The 24889-nt window shown below is 49.4% G+C and overlaps 2 protein-coding genes across 9 annotated transcripts in view; one reads left to right on the forward strand and one right to left on the reverse strand.

Annotated features, from left to right (window-relative positions):
* NCALD (neurocalcin delta) overlaps positions 1-7427 on the forward strand; it is a 371716-nt gene extending 364289 nt beyond the window's left edge. For all 6 annotated transcript variants that reach the window (XM_046016599.1, XM_046016614.1, XM_046016629.1 and 3 more), the window contains 2 exons: positions 3211-3316; positions 4743-7427. In XM_046016599.1, coding sequence (XP_045872555.1) covers positions 3211-3316; positions 4743-4840 — 204 coding nt within the window. In that variant the 3' untranslated portion in view covers positions 4841-7427. The remainder of the gene's footprint in view (positions 1-3210; positions 3317-4742) is intronic.
* A 4140-nt stretch (positions 7428-11567) lies between these two features.
* The window catches only part of GRHL2 (grainyhead like transcription factor 2), a 161681-nt gene continuing 148359 nt past the window's right edge, over positions 11568-24889 (reverse strand). For all 3 annotated transcript variants that reach the window (XM_046027396.1, XM_046027389.1, XM_046027404.1), the window contains exons 15-16: positions 16320-16384; positions 11568-14453 (exon numbers count right to left, since the gene is read on the reverse strand). In XM_046027396.1, the coding sequence (XP_045883352.1) occupies positions 14339-14453; positions 16320-16384 (180 nt within the window). In that variant the 3' untranslated portion in view covers positions 11568-14338. The remainder of the gene's footprint in view (positions 14454-16319; positions 16385-24889) is intronic.

Raw genomic sequence — 24889 nt, forward strand, 5'->3', positions numbered from 1 at the left:
CTTGGATGTCCTGTCAGGAGACCCTCCATCTTCTGGTGAAAGCAGGTGGTCTAGTTTCCTTCAGAGAGAAGGTTGCGCTTTAACTCTTGGAACTGTGCCTGCCCTGCGATCATTCTACAACTTTTATCAGTGCAGACGTGACTCCTTTTCCAGCATCCCAAGAGGTGGTTCATTCAGAGGGAAAAAGAAAGAAAAATATAGGCTATGAGGAAGGTAGAGAGAGCCCCGGCCATAGGGCAGGCGCCATCCCAAGCCTACATAGGGGCAGAGCCAGAGCTGGGCTCTTGAGTGTCCTCTAGCTCTGTGTTTACCCAGATTCAAGAATGAGGCTCTTCAAGTTTAATTAAAAACAGGATGTCCCTGCCGGGGCTCTCATTGACATTGCTAAAAATAAGTAGGGAAGTAGCCTGGCCTCTTCATGGTTTAATCCCATTAAATTTGGGGAAGGGGGGGAGCTGAGGCTAATAAAAGACATGATTTGTTTCAGATGGCTGCCTGGCCTTGTGTCTTCTCTCTCCCCTTGCTGGGGAGCCCTAGAGTCTGAAGTTCTAGTGCATTCGTCTCTGGGTAGTTGATGCCGTGGGAAGGGGACAAAGGGACAATTTCCCAAATGTGGTTTTTTCCAGGCTGCCATCTACTTACTCATCTTGGGACCATTGGGATTTGTCACCTCAGCTCTTCACTCACTGCTCTGGTGCCACCCGTGTCATGGACCTGGTTTTGTGAATAATTCACTAATCCCTGTCTGTGAGTTGATGCGCATTAAACAGAAAAAATCTAGTCTAGAGTTATGAAAGAGCCGTCTGGAATGCGAGCCCTCACTTCCTCCTAAGCCCTGCAATACACTCAGACATTGTGCCTTTGCCCCATTCCAGAAGTCCTGTTTGCAAATATACTCATGTAAAGGCATCCTGACTTTCTTTGATTTTTCTATTAACCCATCTTTATTTCTCTGTCCCAACCCCACTTCTTTGGCCTGAGTGCTAACGGCTAAATCTCTTGAAGACCTTGGGTTGAATGCAGGGGCCTCGTTTTCTCACCCAAAGTCATCTGTTTGTGGGGTCTTTCATTCATTTGTTCAACCAGGAGAATTAAGGGAATAGTCTCTGGGTTAGTACACAGTTGACTTCCCATTAGAATTCCAAGAAGGAGAATTTCATGAGACCCAACTCTTAGAGGCTTAGAGTTCCTTGCCATCATGGGAGCCAGAGGTGGTGTAGATGAAGGCTTCCCCAAGAGTTATTAAGGCATCACTGGAATCACTGTACCCATCTAAATGGGGGTCATACAAAATGGGGTGCTTTTGGTCACCAATACAGTGTCTCCCAAGCACTTTGGCAGAGGATTGGGGAGATACAGAATAAGAAAGACCGTATTGGTCATTTTGACAATTGACTGTCCGCCACGTAGCACACAGTAGACACTCAATAAATAACTGATGAGTAAAACTGATGAATGACAATTTTTTGATTCTCTGAATACTGCTGCCTGTATGTAAGAGGGAGGCTTGGGGAGTAGATACAAATAGGAAAATCCAAATTCATATCATTTCTATCTTTTTGTGGCTTACTGGAGAATGAAAGATCCCTTCCCGTGCTCCCTGGGGGGCCCCATGGGTCCGTCCTGACCTGCTGTGGGGCAGCCTAACCCGTGCTCATGCTCTCCACCTTTTTACCATTCCTCCTACCTGGGGGTCCACGCAGGTCTCTCCCTCTGTCCTTTTCCTCTGGGAGCTCTCCGATTCCTTCGTCTCTTTGCTGACCTCACTCCTCATGGAAGCCTGCCCTAATCCTCCCGGCAAGGAAGGCTCCCCCGTTACATTTGCCTTGACAGTGACCCCTGAGGGCCAGGCTGGGACAGATAGGCCTGGCGTGTAATAGTTGGTCGATAAATAGCCGGGGAATGACCAAGGGAAGGGGTGAAAGCGTGAGCTATTGGAGGGGGAAACTGAGATCAGGGATTTTCTTCACCTGGGGTCTCCAGGGGGGCCCTTGAATCCACAAGCCCCTGAAGCTGTCTGTCCCAGTGTGTGCCTGGTTTCTAAGGAGAGCACCCATAGGTTTTGACAGACCAAACAATTGTGGCGGCCAAGGGCAGGCTTCCCCATGGTGGGCACTTTGGCAGGAAGATTATTTTGAGTTAAAAAGCAGTTGAAACCCAGAAGATTCAGGAACAACTCTTGAAACCCAGCAGATTCAGGAGCACCTCTCCCACAGCTGCCTAAAAAGATTTAGGTAGAGAATCCAGGAAGAGAACCACCACCACCAAGAACAACATTACGGTATGAATGAGGTACAGTACGCAGGGAGGAATGTCGAAAGGCCTTTTTGATCCAAGTCCCCCATGACCCTTGGTTTCCAAGTGTCCCAGGACACATTCGTTTACCAAACTGCATTTGACAACAGGCCTCCAGGACTTCTACTGAGTAGCACGGGGGGTCCGTGGCGTTGGGGGAGACCGTTTCAGTACTGCTTACAAAACTCAGTAGAACCCTGTTTTTGCTCATCAGAGTTCAGATGTACCTGATTTATGTCAAGCCTCGAGTTGCATAATCACTTAGTGCAGAGCTTGGATGGCACACGGCTTCATCTTGGGGATGCCTGGGAACTTGCTGGGAAGCAGTGTGAGGCTACTGCTACATTTAGGGGCCAGGGGGTAGGGAGAGAGCATTGGGTTGGATTGGTAATGTCTGCCTGGGAGAAGGCGCAGGCAGACACTTGCAGACGGTCAGGCACTTATTATCCTTGAGAGACTTGGGTAGAGATGCCAGCCTGTGTTTCTGGCCTGAGGAATGTCCCCCTCAGCCTTGCTGCTAGAAGTGGGGTTCTCAGGAGCAACAGCAGCTCCACACAGAAGCTTATTAGAAATGCAGGATCCCAGGCCCCATGACCACCCCCCCTGCCCCCAACCCTGCTCAATCAGATTCTGCATTTTCACAAGATCCCCAGGGGATTTGTATGCACATGACAGTCTGAGACACAGGGGGCGAGGTGAGGCCTTCCTGCTGGAGCCAGCCCCACTGGCCAGGCCTCCTTGCTGGTCACCACACACTGGTTTTCTATAGCACATCAACAGGAACAGGACTGGCTCCCTGGGCTCATCCGGGCCATTCCCTTGCCCCTCTCTCTGGGAGGTTTAATGATAAAGCTCTTCTTATCTTACTATCTTACTATACTTCTTGTCTTCCTATCACGTTGTTTCTGTCCCTAGGCGATCTATAAGATGGTTTCCTCTGTAATGAAAATGCCTGAAGATGAGTCAACCCCAGAGAAAAGGACAGAAAAGATCTTCCGCCAGATGGACACCAACAGAGATGGTAGGAGGCTGTGGGGGCTTGGCTTCTCTCAGAGTGGGGACTGCGGCAGGGCTAGGGCCACTCAGGCAGGCAGATGCCACTAAGGGACAAGATACCAGCCGCAAGGACCTGGCTCACTGGTCTTTGTGAAAGGGGCTCATCCCACATGCTCCCTGGACGTGCAAGACAGAGTGGGACCAAGGTGGGGACAGGCCGAGACCACAGCAGACTGGAGCCGGGCAGGTCAGCTCAGTGGAAAGCAGAGAGGGACTGGGTGTGACTCCTCTCAGACCCTGGCAGCTTTCACCCCAGCCTGCCCAGGGCTTGCGCTTGGGCTCTTCTGCGCGTGCCTGGAGGTGTTGGGTTTCCCGGAGCCACGTGGTCTTCGCCAGGGGAGGAGGGGATTGAGGTGGCCAGCACTTTCTGCCCAGAGGGTGCCCCCTACAGTTCAAAACCAGGGAGGGGATTCCAAACAATCTGAAGTGAAAAGGGAGGCCGGATTTCAAACTCAAGAATAGTGGACCTTAGATGTTGGGATGCAGATGGAATATAGGACGCCCAATCAACTTTGAATTTTGGATGAAGAACAAATGTTCTTTAGAGAAGTATTCCCTATGCAATATTTGCAACACACTTAAATGAAACAAAAAATTATTTATTTGAAGTTCAGTGTTAACTGGGGCCAAGGGAGCAAGTCCCCTCTGGGAGCTCCTATCTAGAGCTGCCCCAGAAGCTTCCCCCTTTTGGAAGCACCAGGAAAGGAGCTTTGCCTTCCCCAACTATACGACAGAGGGACCTTCCAGAAGGGAGACCCATACATATCCCAGCTTACTCAGCAAGGAAAGGGACCCATGGGTAAAAGTGGGATCCCAGAGGGCCAAGTCTGTGTCCTCCAGCCTGCGTCCTCCAGCCTGCTCGGATTGACTTGAGGGCTCTCCTCAGCCTTGTTACTTTCTTACTTTGGATGGAGGGGCATCCTCCTCACATGTTGTCCAAAAGAAGGGCCCCCAAGCCCCCCGCCCCCCAGATATCTGTGTGGGCCCCTCTGTTCCCATGGAGGGAGAGGGACTCTTGCTGCAAAGCTAAGGCTACCGCAAAGAGGCCAGAAGGCTCTGGGGACACCAGAAACCCCGTGACAGCTGTGGTGCCTTAGGAGTGCAGCCTGCACTCTTAAAAAGGCAAAGGTAGCTATCTGTTGCACAAACACCGAGTGAGAACCGCCTGCCCCCTCCTGGGAACTTGTCCTGTTGTGGCCATCTGACCCCTGTCAGCAGGGGCTCCCAGAAGCAGCATGCTCTCCTGGGGGCCGCTGTCCTAGGTGCTGGCTGGGCCAAGGCTCTCACGGTGGTGGGGTGGGGGAGCAGGAAGGAAGGGAAAAGGTGAGCGGTTGCTGCCACCTAGACGTGGTGTGACCAGCCCCCGGCTCACCTGTCCTCTTGCTTTCTAGGAAAACTGTCCCTGGAGGAGTTCATCCGCGGGGCCAAGAGCGACCCGTCCATTGTGCGCCTCCTGCAGTGCGACCCCAGCAGCGCTGGCCAGTTCTGAGCTCCGCACCCCACGGATTGTAGAGCTGCTGCTTGTGTTTTTTCCCTTTACACCTTTCTTTTTAACGAAACTTTTTTTTTTTTTTTTTTGCCAAACAATATTGATGGTGATGCTGTCCCCTGTGCGGTCAGACGCACCTTCCTCCGTGCCGCCTTCAGCTTCCTCTGTTGTGGGAATGCCCAGAGCCCCAACGTGCTTGTGGAGAGCATGGACGTGCCGTCGTGCACGGACTGTGTGCTGTTCGTCGTTCTATGATGTCTCATCATTCCTATTGTTATTTTTCTTCTGATTCCAATGTTTCTGTTCTCAGACCGAAGACTTGGGGAGGCCAGAGAGGGCCAAGCAATCCAGTCCCGGGATTCTATGGCCAGCTCCCAGGGGCTTGTTTGAAAAACAAAACTCCCCACCTGGGTCTGGAGCCACTCGTGCCCTCGGGGTGGTGGCACCCAGGTTCCCCAGGACAGGGGACCCCCTGGGGCCAGGCTCTGAAAGGGGCCTGGAGGCTTCCACTCCACCCTCTTCCCCAGCAGGCTGTAGTGTCTAAGCTGTGAACATTTCAAGGTAAATTCATAGAGAAGAGGAAAAAAGATGGCTCAGCTGTTTCTTCACATGGTTTACACTAGTTGAGCTAAGATGAGTTTCTTTGGAAATTAAACACAAATGGTAACTTACCTAACAAAACCAGACCCATCTTGTTGCCTATTGTGATTTAAAAAAAAAAAAAAAAAAGACTGCTGTATATAAAATATTGGGTATTGCAGACCAAATTAAGTGTTTTGCCTTGTTTAAATGAAATGCATGTTTAGTGAGCACTAATACAATCTTACTACAGAAGACTGTTTTTAGTAGCTTAATGTGAAGTAAGCCAACTATAATGAATGTCTGTGTCTTGTTTTAAAGTCATATCTGTCTTTGCACAAATGCACCAATCAACAGGTATATTTTATATATTCCAGAGAAGTACAAAGTCACCATGACTAGGGCCCAACCTTAATTTTGAGTGCATTTCCAGAGTGGTAGTGTCTACAGGATAGAAGTAGGGCACAGTTAAGTGGGATATGTCCATTGGGCACCAGAAGGTTCGTCTTTATAAGAGATGTGAAGTCACTGTTAGCCCACTCAGCCCAGCAGCTCAGTGGGAGTAGACTGGAAGTCCGGTGTTTTTCTGAGTAGATCAATATGCTGTCAACCCAACAAAAAAAAACACAAATTCTTGGGACTTCCCAATGGTTTAATCCACATGATGAGTAAGGAGCTGTATCTGCTGTGTTGACCTTTCCATGCCCCTGGGACCCTTCAGAGGGTCCAAGGTTGGGCAGTGAGCTGACTCTTTGTATAGAAAGCATGGCCCAGAGTATCTGTGCTTTCCAGGGCCCATGGTGGGGAATCCAAAAGTATTTCCCATCACCATGTTCTCTGAATGCCGAATTCTGTTTCCAGAAGGGACAGCACAAATTTGAGTCACTCTTTGGCTGGTGACCTCACATACACTAATTGGAATTGAAAGTTAAAAGTACAAATTGCTGATCACAAGTCAATCAGTCATAGTTTCACAAGTAGTAGGCCTGGGGAAGTCCAAGCACTCAAGGACCCAGATGGGGAGGACCTGCCCCAGGAGGAGGCAGAGAGATCCCTAGTGGGTTCATCTGCAGCCAAGCTACACCCTGTAGACCACGACCCCCAGAAAGACAAACATAACTATGAGGAAGATGACACTGAGCCCATTCTAACTCCAGACTCTTCTTTATTACTTGAGTCCCTTTTAAGTGGTAGCAAAAATCTGAATTTCCATGGTTGACCAAAATGAACCAACTTGCCAGGATGAAATTTGGAGACCTAAACATGGTAAAATCATCTTCCTCTTCCTCCGAGTGTCCGTTCCTCACAACAGGTCCATCCCGAGACTTGCCAAATTCCTCCATGGGCCAAATGGTAAGATCTGGGTTTGAAAACCAGGGAATTAAACTAAGAGGTGGAAGGCACAGTGAGTGAGGGGCCCAACAGAGGTGCTGGCCATGGTCAGTGGTACATCCCATTGCCTCCCACCACTGCTCTGGACTGAAGACCTAATTCTCCCTTCCAGTTCCCCTTAGAAGGGGAGTCAGTTAATGTTCGGGCAAGCCTGCCTAAGCTCTACCCTCGGTCAGGACATCTTATTGAGCCAGACTCACCCAGTTCCCTAGAACTGAGAGCTGGATTGAGAAGTAAGGAAGAGGGGCTCCAGCTGTTGAGGAGAGAAGACAGAGCCAGACCCATGGCTAATGAATGCCGACATGCCTGGGATGTACACAAATAGTCTTGTCCTGGCCGGCCGCTGACCCTGTCTGTATTTTCTCGATGGTTGTTTTTTTCCTTCTACTCCTTCCCAGGAAGGGCTTTGCATGTCTAATCCAATGCACTTAAATTTGGCCAAGGGACTCTGCAGCACCCAGAAGGCTGAATGACTAAAGGTTTAGGTCATTCCTTTGCCGGACTGTTCATTGTCATTGCTGTGGTGCGGGACCTCTGGAAACGGAGTCTGTTCTGTCTGAAATCAAGCCAGTCTGTGATGTTCAAGGGACTGGAATAAAGTGGCTTATGACTTGAAGGACGATACAGAGTGGCCGACTGTTCATACCCTTGCTTAGGGTGGGGGAGGGGTGCTAAGAATGCTGTTGCAGCTCTTCTATTGTCCCAGGGGACCCCTTCCAAAAACGGATTTAAAAAGATACAGATAAACCTTGAACAATGAGAGGGTTTGGGGTGTAGACCCCCTGTGCAGTCAAAAATCCACATATAACTTTTGATTCCCCAGAATTTAACTACCAACAACTTGGCATTCAAGCACATTGATTGCATCGTGTGGGTGTCTGGGACATTTGGGTTTGCTGCTTAAACTGCTGCCCCGGGGGTAATCTGCCTGAGTGAGGGTCCAGGTGCCTATACACCCCTCACCCCTGCTCAGGTGTGGCTTCTGCCCTAGAGACACGGGAGCCAGGGTTTGGGAGGGGAGCCCAGAGGTGGTGCTGAGTCCAAAGTCCTGTCCCAAAGCATCCTTGGGCTTCCTTCCTATCTTCTTCCTCTTCTTCCTGCGCCTGGGCTTCCTTCTCTCCACTCACATACTTATCGGCCTTCACTTTCTTCTCACCTCCCCTCCTTCCTCACAACTGCAGCTGCAAACTCTGTTCCAAACATTGGGTGCAAGAGAAGGGAACTTCCTCTTCAGTGACAAATGAACATCCTCTTCTCCCGTCTCACCCTCTCGGTCTGGAGAAGCGTCGAGAGAAAAGATGACATGATGCAGACTCCACACACAGCCTCAAAGCACATTCAGATGAGGGTTGTTTATTGGGGGGTTTTTTGGTCGTTGTCTTGGCCTCACCTGCAGCATGGAATTTCATCAATCCAGGAAAAAGGCACTGAAGATCAGCCACAGTAGGTGACTTGTGGGCTGACCAGACCTCCTGTGGGAATTAAGTTGGCCTGCAGGGGATCTGGCCTTGCTTCAGTCTGTCCCTCTGGACCAGCAATGGATACTCATGAGTACTGAACGTGAACAACACCCCTGTTGTTCCTGGCACCAACGGTGAGGTGGCTAGCTGCCGCCAACCTGATCGGGAGCCTGCACTCCCTCATCTGTTGGAGGCCAACCTGGCAATTTCCAGCAAATTTCCAAGATCGAGACTCCTATTTTCAGGGCATTGTCCTAATACCCAACCCAGGTGGATCCCCTCACAGCCTAGTCCAGGAATGGAAGGGGCCCACTGGTTGAGGAGGAATTCTGAGTGTTCCCTTAAGTTGAGGCAGAGAGATCACGAGAACTGTCTTTGGAAGAAATGGAGATGCTTCACACATGCCTCTCTTGGCCCGGCGCTCTGTTGAAATTTGTTTTGAGGTGGCTGAAGAAACAAGAGAAAGAACACTGAGACCTGTATTTTCCGAGGCAGTAGTAAATCAGCTAAATCCACCTAAAATAGAAAGGTTGTTGCATACTGAAAAGATGTGCAGGCCAAGGGTATAACCGATAGTATATTCATGTCAAACAGGTTTCTCTACACTTGAATGCTGACCGTGACTTAGATAGGTCCTGGACCTTGCCATATCCGGTGCCATGCATGGTCCCAGACATCCCTGGGCTTACAAAAAAAATGGCCATTTGGAGAACATTCCATAGTGTGGAGCTAACCCCCTAGGGCAGCTCAGAGTGGAGAAGGGCCTTAGAGAGTCTTATTTCATGACTTCTTTTCTCAGCACTATTCCAAGAAATAGATGGCATTTTTAAGAGTTCTCTAGAAGGGATGGTCAAAATACTTCAAAATTCTGGACAGCTCAGCCTGCCAACCCTTATTAAATCTCACAGATGCTACCAGTGTAACATACATAGGCAGACAGACAGATGGACACACTCAGAAAACGTATCTTTCCAGTACCAGTATTTAACCACTTTACTGTGCTCACACTGAGCACTCAATAGTGACCCAGCACCATACCACGTGCTATAGTCTTGGCGGTGTGTGTATGTTGGGGGGGGGGGTGGGCAGAAGTTATTAGCAAAGAAGTAGAGGAGACCAAGCTCACAGTTCAACTGGTAAGTTTTGTCCAGCACCTTGAATACAATCACAAAGTAATCTACATCTATGTCTACAGCAGAGCAGAAATCAAGTTTTTTCCTGAGTGCTGCATGAGAGGTATTTGCTAGGCAGGAAACAAGCTGGCAATGTTTGTCTTCAGTGCCTTTCAACATCCCTTCTCTTTTGCTACTTCTGGCTGCCCAGAGGTCCCCCCACTGTGTTTCCTAGAATTCCAGAGTCTCCAAAATTAACCCACGCACCCCTTTAGCAGAGATCAGAAAAGTGTAAGGAAGAAGGATCTTAAGGACAAAAGGTTTAACAACCTAAGGTGGTAGACCAGAAAACCCATTCAGGGAACATTGACTTGTAAGAGTAGAGCCCCAGTGAATTTCTATTGGAGACCTTTTAGAAGACCTTTTAGAAGGGGTTGGCTGTGGGCACTAAAGGGAGCTGTTCAGATCTTCCCTTTTGAAACCCCTGCTGCTAGAAGCACAGCTGGCTGATCGACAGACTCCAGTTGCCATCTTTGGGGCCATGTCGCATTTACTCTGAGGCCATGCTCTCTGGGGCTGCTCCCAGTCAGTGACTGCAGGTGGTGGGGTTACTAGAATTGAGCCATTCTTGCCCCACATGGGATTCTTCCTGCAGGTGACCTTCACTCAAAGACTCAATGTAGGGCCGGGCTGAGGCAGTCTGAGGCTCCTTCTGCCCAAGCTTCCTTCCTTCCTTCCTTCCTTTTGGAGGGATTAGTCCACATGCTCTCCCTGTCTCCCCTGTTCATTTCCGCTTTATCACTCACATAAATACCCCCAATAATTGTCTTCAATATCTAATCCCATTTTGGCTTCTGCTTCTTGGAAGACTTGAACTGACCCAGTGACCATCCCCTCCCCCATTCCTGTTGACCCTCCGATATATGGGCTCAGACACTCAAGTAAACAGCCTTCTCAAAGTGAGATTCCCATTGGTGATTTCTCCTGTCATACAAGGGTTAAAGGTAGGAGGGGTTAAGGGTAGTGTGCCTTAGAACTGGGGTGAGGACAGAGCCCTGGCTCTCCTAGGGTGAGCCCTTATCATTGTACTATTGATGCCAGGCCACTTTGCATATACACCACTACCTTAAAGGGCAGACTGTGTCTAACCTGCCTCTTTGTCCCCAGCCCGGGGCACAGTGCCTGGACCACAGTAACCGAATTGAATAAGCACAGAGAGCGGACGGCAAGAGCCAGGACTGGACCCCGTGGCCCAGACAGCTGGTCATCCTCACCTACCTGACCTGATTTCCACACTGGGGGTGAGGGTGGGGCACACATGGCCCCAGAGCTCACTGAGCAGTGGTGCTTGGCTGCCATGGGCCAAGGGAGGGGCTACCTTATAGCAGATATGGAGACCAACTGCAGCCTCTTGGGACCTACTCTGGCCTGGGGGTCCCCTCGGCTGCCCACACATACTGTGGAACCTGGATCATAGCAAAAAGGCTTTGTGGCTCATTGCTAATCCCACGATCCCTCCAGAATCCTCCTCCATCGGCTCCTATCCCCACTTCCTCTTCCTTGCCCTGGTCGGGGCATAGAACAGCTGGGGCTGCCACCAGGGGTGCCACCGGGATTGAAGTTGTCGGAGAAGACTTTCTCGATTCTAGAAGAATTTCTAGCCAAGATTCACACAGTGGACAGTGTGAGATGCTGCTTGTGTGCAGCAGAGAGGCTCTCTGGCGGACGGTGGCTGAAGGGCATGTTGGCTAAGCCGGGAGCAGCAGGGCAAGAGACCATCCCGATACGACTGGAGTTTTAGCCAGGTGCTTTCAGCCCATGCAGAAGCTACTACACGGGAACTCAAGAGCCAGAATGTTCTTGTGGTAACTCAAGTGGGGGTGAGTGAATTGGGAGTGAGTGTGGACAGAACCTACTCCCTACCCTGAGATGTTGGCCAAGAATAACCATCCCAGTGGCCCATCACTGGCACACTGAAGGCCTCTTGATTTCTTTAGCTCTCTTCTCATGTAGCCTTGGGTGGAGCACAACAAATCACCGGGAAGAGGACACACCTGCTGTGTCGAAGCCTAGGACCCGGTGCCCAGGCAGAGCCTAGAATCTTCCCAAGGCCACAATGAAGCTTCCTTCCAACAAGGTGAAAAGCCCCCACACCCACCTCACAGAAAGCACCAGACACTGTCATTTACTCTGACGTTATGAATATTTATTTTTTCTTCTTAAAAATGTACAAAAAATAAAATAACTGTATTTATAGTTTATAGATTCCCCCTCTCCCATTTACAAAACTATTAAGTTACATTTGCCTTTTTTTTTTTTTTTTAACACGAGAGCAAACTGTCCATCTATCAATCTCCCTTGCTTGTTTTTAAGAAAGGGCCGTTCACAGAATTTGGCACAAACCCTCTGTTTATGTTGCATTTTCCTAATTTTAAATAAGAAGGAAAATAAATGTTTGATTCATTTCACGCTTCTTAAGTTTCTGGGCTTAGTCTTTGAGGCTCCAAGTCCAAGATGACACCTGACTGCATTTTTCTGTTGGACCCAACTTCCAAACACCTGTTAAGTCTAAGCAACTTGGGTATATCTAGGACATATACTCGTTTTACGTGTCCCTCATCTTACATGGATTTCTTTTTTAAAGTGTATTTATTTGAGTGTGATTAATTTGAAGGACAAAAGAAGAAGAGGCAGTTTTTCCTATCTTTCTAGAGTGTTTCTGCTCAGAAAATTGTGCTCACTGAGGCTCTGCTGACATTCACGGTGGATGACATATCCACGCTAAGCCACGGGGACTCTGAGAATGCAGAGGGCACGGGGGGAGGGGGAACAGATCAGATGGGAAGTGATGCTCTGCGCCACCCTTTGGTGGCACTGGCCTCACCTTCTTTGTTCTGGTAGGCCGGGGTCACCACAGTGATTGCTCGGGGACCGAGCAAAAGCATCTCTGAGGCATTCTCTGCCTAGGGCAGGACCAGCAACATTTTCCCATAGAGGCTAGAGAAAGAAGGGGAGGGTAACCTGTGTCAGACTGCCCCCAATTTTTTCCTTTTCCCTACTCGGGACTCTATGCCCCGGCCCAACTATATCTGCAGCTTCATCTGCCAATCACGTCTGAACCCGCCCTTGAGGCAAGGAGCGTGGGAAGTGCAGGGTACATCATGTATTTCCAACACTGAACTTGTCCATCACGGAACAGAGCTGCGTCAGCACCCAGGAGGGTCCCCAGGCTGCTGGTCCGGGGCATGGCAGTCAAGAGTGGGAGACCAGGGAACAGGCTGGAGCAGAACTGAATCCAGGATGCAAACCTTTGGCACCAGGGGAAGGGGTGAGGTGTACTGAAGATGCCCGGAAAGGTGCCCCCTCACCACCGCTGGACACCGCCCTAGGTGCGGCCCCTGCTCCCCATCCCAGCCTGGGGAACAACAGCTGGGCTGGAAGCAGCCCTTCCGTCCTGTTCTCCGCCTCAGGGGCAGGTGGGGTGGGAGGCAGGGAGGCCTTGGAAAGACCCCGACACCCCTCTCCCAAGACGTCAAAGTGCTTCACAAACAATTCGGGGCCCGTACACAGAATCCGTCCTAGTGAAGGACCTTGGGGGGAGGACATGTCTGGCTACCAAAAGGCTAGTGCTTCAACCCACAAGGCTGAACGCAAACCCGAGATCACCTACCTGTCCCTTCAAAGAGAACAGCAACCCAGGACGGCTCATCATCCCGCGATCGTTTAAGGAAGCTTTTTTCCTCCTTTGTCTCCCAGGACACGTGTGGGAGGACGAGACCTCCGCCCTCCCAGTCCTCCTCGGGAGGCTTCGCGCAGAAGAGCCCGAGCGCTCTGGGGGCGCCCCCAGCCCCCCACCCCCATCGGGCAGCCTGGAGTAGAGCCGGCCCCGGCCTTTGATTCGGAGCTAAGTTGGCGGCCGGGCTCGCAGAGCTGTAGTCGGGCTCCTCGGGGAGGCACATGAGACGAAGGTCGCACTTGTCCACGGTGAGGCGCTCCCGCGCGGCCAGGTCCTCAGGCCCTGGGGATCGAGCTCCGCTGCGCCCCGCACAGCGCCCCGCAGTCTCTCTGCCTAGCCCTGCGCAGCTGGAGGGGCGGGGCCTCCCTGGGAGACCAGCGCAGCGGCCCACAGGGCAGGCGTGACCCCCGCCCCGCAGCGTCCTTCCCCGTATCCCCAGCGTCCCCTGACGCCCCAAAGGCCGTGTCCCTGCCCGGCACAGAGGCAGCCCTCTGGCGGGAAGCGGAGTCCCGGCTCCATCTGTCCCAGGCCAGCGGCAGTGAACGCGCCCGCACCCCACAGGTAAAATATATTATTGCCATATTATAAACACTATGTACACGCCAGCCAGGCATACCTTCTGGGTCACTAATTACACGGTGGCTGAATGTCTTCCTGTGCAAGGCCCGGGGCCACTCGCTAGAAACCCTGGGAGGGTTCCCCACAGCAACCTGAAGGTTCCTGCTCAGGGAGCGGCGTCCACCTCCGGCAGCCTGACTACTGCAGTGGCAGGAGCGCTTTTGGTCCAGCCACTCAGGAGAAGCAGAGGTGAAGCAGAAGGACCCAGACATTTTCCGGCTCTTCAGGGCCAACAGACTGGCTGTGTTTCCCTTGGAAGGGTAGAGCTCTGGACGGTCTCATGTGGGGCCAGCAGTGTCCTGCAGCGTCGCGGTGGGCCTGGGCCCTGGGCTCCAGGGCAAGATGGACAATAAATAAGTGTCTGACAGGCCCAGCATCCCTTCCTGAGGGGCTCGGGCTTCAGCTCCAGTACGAGCCAGTGGACGGGCCAAGCACGTCGGTAAGGAACAGGACTCCGTGCCTTGCCCGGCTCCCAGCACAGTCTGTAACAGTGGTTTTGGGGTGGGGGAGGTGGGCGTCCGGGTTCCAGGCCAGGGTCTCCATCGCTGCCGGGCCAGGAAGGCACCGAGGGCCAATGCCAAGGGGAGGTCGAGAGGAGGGCTCAGATTTCCATGAGTGTGATCTTGAAGCCTTCCACCATGCTCTCCATGTTGAGAATAAAGGTGTCCTCGTTCGAGTAGTGCTCAATGATGTTGTCGTCCATGTTCACCAAGATGCTACCAGGGAGTGGGGTGAGGGGTAAGAAACAAAGACGCCATCAGCAACGCAGCCCGCAAGGGCAGATGCCAACCTCGGTGGGGGCTCCCTGAGCCATTCTTTGGCAAGGGAGTGGGGGGAGGAATGGAGGAGGGAGGAGATAAGGCAGGAAAAGAAGACCCTTATCATATTTTCTTTCCCCAGAAACCAGTTTGAGGAAAACAAAGCCTCAATTTGTCAGAACCAACCTCGCAACTCCTTATTAAGTGGGTCTTCAGAGATCGTTCCCCCTTGCTTTATGGAACGGTAAACTGTGGCCCAGAGAGGTGAGTCTGAAATCACAGGGCAGCTCTTTACAGAGCCAGGTCCTACACAGGTCCTAGCTGTTTTCACTAAACCATACTGCCTCTTGAAAATGCACTTTGAAGAAGTACTCCAAAAAATAAAATAAAATAAAAAACAAGAAAATACTCCTAGACGGAGGAAGAGGAAAATCAGGAAGCGTGGCTCCCTTTGCTGAGCACCTAATTTGTTTTGGTGCTTCTGAGACCTTGTCTTTAATCTTCCAAGCTGACCTGAAAGTAGGTGTGGCCGCTTTGGGAAATGAGAAACCCCTGGGCAGATAAGTGAAATCAGCTCCCTGGTTCCTCCCACCGATTCGTGGCTGAGCTGGATTGGAAACCGCTCTGCCTCACTCCAAAGCTCGCACTTCGCCACGGGACCTACTCCTAGGTCAGCTATCCCAAGTGCGTTGGTTTTAAGAGAATCAACAACTTCCAGGGTCTGTCCCCGACTTGGAAATCAGACAGATCTGTTTGCCTTTGAAGAACTGACTCCTCTGACAGCTATGTGTCATCTGGCAAGTTTTTTAGCCTTTGAGAGCCTCAGTTTATTCTTCTGCAAAAATCAGAAAAACAACTCCGCTCTACGGAGTTGCTGTAAGGAGTCGTGTATTCACTGCAGGGCCGAGGCGGTGCTCGATGGAAGGGAAACGTTATCCCCACCGGCAGGCACGTCTGCACTGAGGGAGCCAGACTTTGAGACGGCCCCCAAATCTCCCCTTCAAAGGAACACCCTCAGACCAGGGGGAAAACCGCCACACGCATTTGAGTGAGCTTGCCAACCAGGGCTCCGGCGGAAAAGGTTTCCTGTTTGACTCCCAGTCCACCAAGGGACCATCACTCAGAAAGCCTGAGCCTCTCAGATAACTCATTTCCTTTATGACAGAGGCTCTGAGAAGTGTTTAAAGACCACTTTCTGCATTTTGTAGGAAAGCAGCTCCAGAAGCTGACTCAGTGGAAATTGTCTCCTGGAACGAAATCCGGCTCCTACTCTTAGAGCCCCCCCGCACAGGAAGCCGGTGGAGGCCAGAGGCGGCAGCGTGGGGAGGGCTAACAGCACCTGCAGGGGCCCAGAACCTACTGGACATCCAGTAAAGGAGGTGCTGTCCTTAACCCTGAGAACAAGCAGGTCCAATGATCATTTAGATCATTTTGCTAGTAATTACCTCAGAAGACTGCTCTGTACCCTGAACGCTTCCTTTCTTACCGTGTCATCCTGAAACCAGTCCCAAGAGCAGGGTGTGATTCTTTATAAACTCTGCTCTCTGCAGGGGAGCGACCTGGCCTCCTCCCCAGTGTCCTCACCACTCCGGACCCTTCGATGCCACTGGCTCACCCTGTCCTCGGAATGGGACGTCTCAGCTGGCATCGTAACGATGCAGTCTCCTTCCCGCCCTCTCTTACTGAGATCTCCCAAATGCCTTCAGGGCACAAGCTGCTGAACCTTGGTCGGAAGATAAGGTAGGTACCATCCTTTTTTTTTTTTTCAAGGCACTATGTAGACTGATCTGATTTGGAAGTCAGTTTAAGTTGTTTCTTTCTTACCCTTTTTTGCTTTTCTTGTAAAGCTTTGTGATCTTCTCCACGGGCAGCCCGTACTTCTCAGATATCTGTAACACCAGGAACAGAAAGGCGAGTGAGCATGGAAGGGGAAGCTGAGCAGAGGCAGGAGGGAAAGCTCAGTTTCATTCTCTTGGAGATTCTCCTGGGTGTCCGTGTCCTTCACTCAGGAGTCGGGCTCCCAGTATGCCCCGGGTGCGAGGCTCTCCCTTGGACAGACCTTAAATCATTCAACAAAAGATTCAGCCATGCGACAGTGTAATCTATGATGAAGGTGTCATTTCAGATCAGCAGTAAAAGATGGACTCTGAGATGCTGGATTAAATAAGTGGCCATATTGAAAAAATTTCAAGTTAAGCTGGAGCCCTTCTCCACTTCTTCTTTTTCCTTTTTTAGTGAGCTCTATGCCCAGTGTGAGGCTCGAACTCACAACCCCAAGATCAAGAATCACACACTACCGACTGAGCTAACCAGGTGCCCCATCTACTTCTTACATCAAAATAGTTTTCAGATCAAAGATTTACATCTGACCGCTCAAACTATAAAAGTTCTTTGTATTGGTATCATCTTCAAGGAAGGAAGATCATTCCCACAAAGATATGAAACCTGAAGGAAAAAAGTCAAAAGGTTGATAAAACAACATAAAATTACAAATACCAACAGAGCAAAAACCACCAATAGAAAGCTGAAGATAAATAATACCCTACAAAACCTTTCTGCCACACAAATGACAAGCATGGAACTAATTTCCTTGAGTTAGAAAGAATTCCTGCAAATCCAGAAAAAGACGAACAATTCAACGGGAAAAGAGCACAGCATGAAGGAGTAATTCACAGAGAAAAACACAATAGGACAATAAACACGTGAAAACAACATACCGTCTCACTCCTAATTTTAAAATTTCAAATTAAGGGGCACCTGGATGGCTCAGTGGGTTAAGCCTCTGCCTTCAGCTCGGGGTCCTGGGATCGAGCCCACGTGGGGCTCTCTGCTCAGCGGGGAGCCTACACACCCCACCGCCCGCCTGCCTCTCTGCCTACTTGTGATCTCTCTTTCTGTCAAATAAATAAAATCTTTTTTAAAAATTTCAAATCAAAACAACAATAGGACATTACTTTTATGTTATCAGACTAACCAAAACGAAAAGAACGATAATATAGCCAGAGTATGAAAAACATCGGCTCCCATATTCCATAAATGGGAGAGTAAGAAGCTCAACTTCTTTGGAGGGAAATCTGGAATAAGCTACTAAAATTCAAAAAGCATATGTCCTTTGACCCACATATTCCATATCTGGTAATCTGGTCTACAGAAATAAACTCCCTCAGATGTAGGCAAAGTTTTTCCAAGCATCATTGCTCATAATAGAAAAAACTGTATAGGACAACCATTCATTAGCATGTTTTGTTATTCTCACAGTTGGAAGCCAACAGTCATTTTAAAAAGTATGCCAAGTCTGTATGGGAGAAAAAGTCCTGAACACACTGAGGGGGGAAAAAAGCTAACAAACTGCCCAACAGGACATATAGCATGATTCCATTTGTGTTTTTTAAGAAGTATGTAAGGAAAGAGAGACTATGGGAAGGACCTGCTGCGCTGTTAACAGTGGCTAATGAAAAAGGGACAGACACTTGGAGATCCTTTCACTTTCTTCTTTCTCTCATTCCGTGGTGGTTTTTTTCCTTCTTACAATGATTGTGATTCACTTTTATAAATATAAAGTAATCATAGTTTGGACATCTCAAAATATCAATTACATGCATCCATTATACTTCGGAAGTATGGTTATGCGTCCCGCCTATAGATCATGATAGCTAATGTACGAAAAAGGAGCACATATATTCTATATCGCAAACATTTTTTATTATGACAGCAATGTTATCAATATAATTGCTTCCCTTTGTAATCCTATGTTTTTTATTGTGGACACTGAAAAACATTCAGAAAAGCATCCACAGACCTCATCACACAACCAAAGACATGCATGGCACAAAAAAGGAAGATTCCCCAATGAACTTCCATACCCAAGAACTCGCTGTCTGCCTGGAGTCCTGGGGTCCATGTTATTTGCACCTAATTGTTATGACTTGCTCGGGCTGTAAGAGTTGGTTTTTTTTTTAACTTTGGTTGGTGTCATTTGAAACTTCTTTTTAAAATAAAATAGGAATATCTTCCTACCCCACATCACCAGATCCCCTCTTCTGAAAGAAAAGTGATTCTGATTCTTTGTCTTTTCAGAGGTTTGACTCCCAGTATCCCAAAGCATGACAACTACTTGGGCTCACACATTGACTGAAAATCGTTCGCCTGCCTGGAAGTGGGCAACTGGCGTAATACCCGCACACGTCCGGTCTGGACCAGGGTCTACTGGGAGTGGCGGTTGCGGCAGCAGCAGCAGCCGACACGTCCTGAGTGCTTACTGAGCGCCGATCCTAGAGGCGCCTAACACTTTGCATCCATGAACTTGCACCATTCTCCCATCATTACAGGGGAATAAGTCCTTTTATGACCCCTGTTTCTCAGGTGAGGCAGCTGGAGCTTACGGTCACTAGATACTGCACCTGCTGGTGAGGGGCAGCGACAGGTTGGAAAGGTAATGATCTGGCAGTCTGGTTTCAGACTCTGAACGCTTAGACTCTGGGCATGTGTGAGACTGAAGGGCAAAGTTGTGCCCTCCACGCAACTGTCACAGGCAGAGGCAGCTTGGTAACAGGCCACAGTGACACGGCGTCCTCTGCCTCCATGCCAGGCGAGGAAGTATGCTTTGCCAAATTCAGAACCCAGGAAAGAAGTGAGACGGTGCAGGATACCATGTGGAACCGGCCATCTGTCAGTGGGTTACAGAAGGATTCTGTCGGGCTGGGACCTGGAAGACAGCCCCCAGAAACCCTCCCTTCTATGCACAGGAAATACACGCCACGTCATAGTTTTCTCAAATGGGGGAATTAGCAGGACTGCTTGCTTTTTAATTTCTGCTTTTCAATTTATCTGAAACAATCCACTTTCATAATTTTTAAAACCCATTACTGATATTTTTCAAGACTTGAAAGACTTCCTTTACATCCAAGAGGATCCTAGGTCTTGGACATATCTCATGAATGTGCTATTGGTTGTCTGATGATCTGTAACTTTTAGACTTTTACCTCGTGAAGCATTCTCTCTGCCCAGACACTTCAGGTAAGTGACAGGCAGAACTTAGAGACTCACTGGTTTTCACCAGCACAGGACTCAGTGTGCTTGTCTAGAGACATCCGACGGAACAGCCTGCTCTCGAAGCCAATGACTTTTACCTGGAGTTATAAAGAGTTCAGCACAGGCTCTGAGACACACATTTAAGAAGGAGGGGACTGTTACTTGCAAACACTCCTGTAGCAGCTGCATTTGACCCGTCAAAGAGAATCAGGGAGTAATGCCCTTTACTCCACGCACGATCCATTCAGGTGAACTGGAGCGGTGCTACCGGGTCTGTGAGCAAAATTTTCCCTTGTGTGCGTCAACTAGCTGCATCAACAGAGAACACTTCTACTCTTTTCTCTAGCCCCTTTGGCTTGGAGGAATCTGTCTGCCTCCCTACCCCGTAGCGCTTACAGTCACCTCCTATGTATGTACATACGTATCTGTGTATGTATGTACCTACCTACCTACCATCTGTGTACAGAGGATTTCTACGTGCCACTTTTAAATGCCATGCAGATGAACTCAATCTTCACAACGACCTTAGATGTCATTTTGTCATTATCCTAATAATAATAACCCACGTTATTATCATCCTCATTTAAGAAATGATGCAACTGGGGTACAGAGCGGTTGAGTAACTGGCCCAGAGTCGCATCATGCCAAGTGTCAGAGCCGGGATTTGAACCGTGACTGTGTGGGATCAACCCCTACCCATACTACTTCTTGCCTGATGGTTTCTTGTTGCCTCTCTTCTTTCCTTCAGTTGTGCTGAGCTGTGACCTGGAAAGTTTATTCTTCTCGAAATAACTCTTCATATGTGGACATCGCTCTCATTGGACTGAACTGCTTGAGGGCTTAGGCGGGCTCCACTGCTCTGTGCAGCTATCAGACCTCGGGAGACCCCGCTCCTGGGCCTGTCTCCACCTCTGTGGGAGGATGATGATGATTGTTGCATTGCAAGTTCACAAGGGTATTGTAAGGATCAAATGAAGCAATGCACATGAAACTGTGCCACCCACAACACTCAGCATGGTGGCCTGTGTATAGTAGGTGCTCAGTCAAATATTTATGCTCATGGATCTGGGGATACACAGAAGACACAAAGTCCCTGTGCTCATGAGCTCTACACTCTACTGGGAAGGAGAAAAAAACCCCTAATGACTAGCAAATGTTAAATATGTCAAGTGGTGATCAGTGGTATGAAATAAAGCAAACGACAATGGGGGAACAATGATAGAGATTCCATTTCTGTAGGTGGTATGGCAAGGCCCGTCTCAGCAAGGGCCGTGTGAGCAGAGACCTGAAGGAAGTAAGAGAGAGAGAGCCTTGTCCACGTGGAGGAAAAACACTCCTGCCAGAAAGAGCAACAGGTGCAAAGGCCCTGAGGTATAAGTAAACCTTGGGCGGGGGCGGGGGGGGGGGGTGCTCAGGGACTAGAAGGAGGCTATAGCAGCTGAAGATTCACATGTAGGATTACTAGGTAAAATCACTTAGAAAAGCCAAAAAAGCTTTGAAAACTCATGTCACTTCCACCACCACCAGCATCATCACCAAATCCTTGTCTGTAATCAAATTTAAAACCTATTAACAGGGGTGATGCCGTTGGCTAAGTGTCCAACTCTTGGGTTTTGGCTCAGGTTGTGATCTCAGGGTTCTGAGATCAAGCCCTGCCCGGGTCTCCGTGCTCACCCATCTCCTTGACATTCTCTTTCCTCTCTCTGCCCCTCTTGCGTGTGTGCTCTCACCCTCCCTCTAAATAATTAAATAAATAAATAAATAAAACCCAATTTTAAGAATAAAGAAGCCGAAGTGAATTATCAAAGTTACGTAAGTGGCTTGGATGACATGATACCAAACATGCAGATGAAAAGAGAAATAGTCTATTTTATCCAAATGATTCCAAGTATGGGAACATGCGTTAACATCCACTGACAGAGAACTATTTTTCTTTTCCTATCCAGTGCCTACCTCTGTATGGATAAAGATTTTGTGGCATGTGAAATGAAGGTATGGGAGGTTCAGGACCAGTAGAAGAAGAATTATCCAGTTCTGTAACAAAATGACCCAAATACGGCAGAGATTATTAAACAATAATCCCATTCCTCTTTTTTGTGGTCAAGAGAACTTTACAAGACAGTGAGAGGGCCAGCAGAGTACAAATGAACCAGTTCTCCGAAGTAGGCATGGTCCACATTCTGCGAGGGAGGAAGCCAACGATTCTAGAGTGCCGCGCGTGAGACAACACAGTTGTGACCGGGGCTCAATCACGTTTGCCAGCCCGTTCTTTCCTGTGCATGTCGCTGTGTCAGAGCTTCTGGGGGGGATGTGTGACCCTTTAATTAAGGCAAACTTAGTCACATCATCTCAAGGGAGATGGCAGTGTGTGCTGAGCATGAAATCCGCCCACTTTCTAGATAACAGAACCACTCCATCCTCTTGAGTGACCTGACGTACAGACGCTAGGAAATCTGTGCAGGCTGGAAGTGCACCACTGCCATCTCCAAAGTGCTCAGGGAGCTGGCCGGACTCCGAGCTCTGCGCCCATCTGGAGGAAGGGGGCCAGCGTGTTCTAGTCTGTCTCTGTGATCCATCAACACTGCACCAAATGTTGCCGATAATTTTTTTTTTTTAAAGAAAAAAATGCAAAGCTTTCTGGTCGGGGGTGGGGGGGGGGTCAGGTTTCTTCTACATCTAAGTAACGCTTGACTGAGGATGGGGGATTTGAGTTTAACAGCGGAAATACGAGAAGGTTCTCCAACGGAAAGCAACCCGAGTCCCCCTGCTGTAGGGGCAGCGGCGTCACCGTCATTGTCATTGATTGCCATCACCTGCTCAGAGAAAGCTCCTGAGTGCTTGGGCTAACTCATTCACGTTCTTGATGTCTCCATTTCACAGATGAGGAAGGTGAGGCAGAGCCAACCCTTCAAAACTAGTTCCCGAGGGGAGTAAGACAATGTGAGTTTGGATATGAAGCAGGTGTTCCTATTTCAAAAACTGCAAGACACACACCTACTTTACACAAGACACACTTGGACATTTGGAGTCGGGAGGTCTGCTCTCCCTGGAAGACTGCGAGCACCTTCCTCAACAGAGAAGGGATGTGGGCTTCCCACACCTCTGACGGAGGATGAAGGAGGTATCCCAGACCCAGGCCAATTCCCCACATCCACAGACGTGGGTGTCGTGGCTGGAGGAGACTGCAGGGCCACTCGCCTGCTCAAAGCTACTTTTGCAAGACTCCTGGCCCCAAAAGAGGATAATGAGAGGGATTATTCTCATTTGGAGGGAATATGCACGTAGAACCTTAAAAGCAGAATCTGACCCTAATATCAGTTCCCAGCCAACATACACACCAGGCAGTGGCTCCCGAACTTCCGTGTGATTTCAGGTTGACCAGGGAGTTTGCTACCTAAGCTAATTCCTGCGCCCGCCGCAATCAGCCAGATTCTGAAGGTCAGGTATAGGGTTCTAGGACAGCATCAAGGAAAAGTACCCTAGGAGAAGCCAATGGATCCCCCACTTAGAGAAGCAACATCCTAGGCCCATAGTACCTGCTGGGTCCACAATGAGTGGGGGACTATGCTTTTACAGAAAGCCACTTTCAACCACTGACAGGGTTCAAAGTGACAGCTTGACGTCCAGTACAATGTCTCTTAATTAAACAGATTTTCTTAAAAGTTAGGATTTTTTTTTGTATGCAGTTTTAAGTTGTTAAAAAATAACCGCCCCCCCCACACACATAGAATGATGTTATTTTAAAATTAAGAGCTGCTTTAAAATTAAAAGCATAGAGAACAGAGTCACATTGCTTTCTCGTCTGGGAGTTTTGCTTAATGCAGGGTTTTGGACTGTGGGGCATACAGGTCATTCCTTGGGAGCCCACTTTTCTCTAGGCTTGAGAAGGGGAAGTCCCCGCACAGCCTCCAGAGTTTCGGACGCAGTCCCCTGCGCCATTTCCATAGTCCCACGCCTCGAGTAAAATACCAGGTTAATGGAAAGTGACAGAACAGAATGATGAGCCAAAAGAACTTTCCATCTCTTAGACCGTATCTATAGAGTAGCTGATTACTTGAGAAATCCAAATCTGAGGAAAAGGAGCGACTGTTCACGCAGTCTTTGCTAGCTCTGATTCCTACTCAGAACAATGGTTTGGTAACAAAAGCTAACCTTTACCGGGTTCTTAGGAACCACACAGAGTTTTCTATGTGTGGTGTCTCACTTCATCTCCCCAACAGTCCTGTGAGGTAGGTACGATGATGATTTCCGTTTGAGGGATGAAGAAGTTAAGAAGCCCACCGGGCTAGTAAGAGCCCGTCAGGACCTACACGTGGGTCTCTGAGCCCGAAGCCCATGCGCCAGCCCATGAGGCTACGCTGTCTCTCCACGTGCGTGTTGCTAAGTATCAGGACTGTAAAATGCCGCCCACTAGTGAGGCGCTGGTCCTCAGAGACCGCATGCCTTGGAGACAGCTGCTTCTCAGCCCAGCCAGGCCCCAGGGAAACCTGGTGTACAACGACAGCGTCCTGCCTTCTTACTTCCCGGTGCACTCAAGGCTTCACTTAAATGGAACCCGCTGTCCTTGGCAGCCACCCCCAAACTGCAGGGGCTGCTGGTGTCCTTCCTTTGGAGCTCATGAGCAGACCAAGTCACCTGAGAATCGGGAAGGAGCGTCTCAGGCCCTGCTTGCCCAGGTGACCCACTCAATAAGCAAGGAGACAGCTTGTGTTGGTCCATCAAGTAAATCCTTTTCTTTCCGGGTTTAATAAAGGGGAGATGAAGTCCGAATTGCCCCAAGGCATCTGAGCTCTCCCGGGCCTACAAGCTCAAAGGATACCATGCACACTGGTCTCCCCCACACTCACAGGCAAGCAAAGCAAGGAAGGTCTAGCTAGTTCCCCGAAGAGAGATCAAAAGCTCGACTCTACTGTGGTTGTGGGGGGAGGGGGCGGGTGCAGGCAGTGGTTACTCAGTGGCTGAAAACAAGGGTTCAAAGAAAAACTTGTACATGTTCAGAGCAGCATTATTCACAACACCCAGCCGGTGGAAAAACCCCAAATGTCTACCACCCGACAAATTTGTAAAAACAATACGTGGTATATCCATGCAATGGAATATTATTCAGCGATAAAACGGAATGAAGTACTGATTGTACTAGACCATGCTTGAAACGTTATGCTCAGTGAGAGGTGCCAACCCCAAAAGACCCCATATTGTATGATTCCAATTCTAGGTCCCGTCCTACGCATTTCAACATTTTGCCCCGCAACCCAAGGCACTGTTCCAATGTGGCACTCCTGCAGACTCACAAGTGGTCCTGGACTGTCCCTTGGCAGTCCTGTTGTCTCCATCACCATAGAATACTCAGGTCTACAACACTA

Source organism: Meles meles, chromosome 1 (genome assembly GCF_922984935.1).
Source record: "Meles meles chromosome 1, mMelMel3.1 paternal haplotype, whole genome shotgun sequence".
In the NCBI taxonomy this organism is placed as follows: Eukaryota; Metazoa; Chordata; class Mammalia; order Carnivora; family Mustelidae; genus Meles; species Meles meles.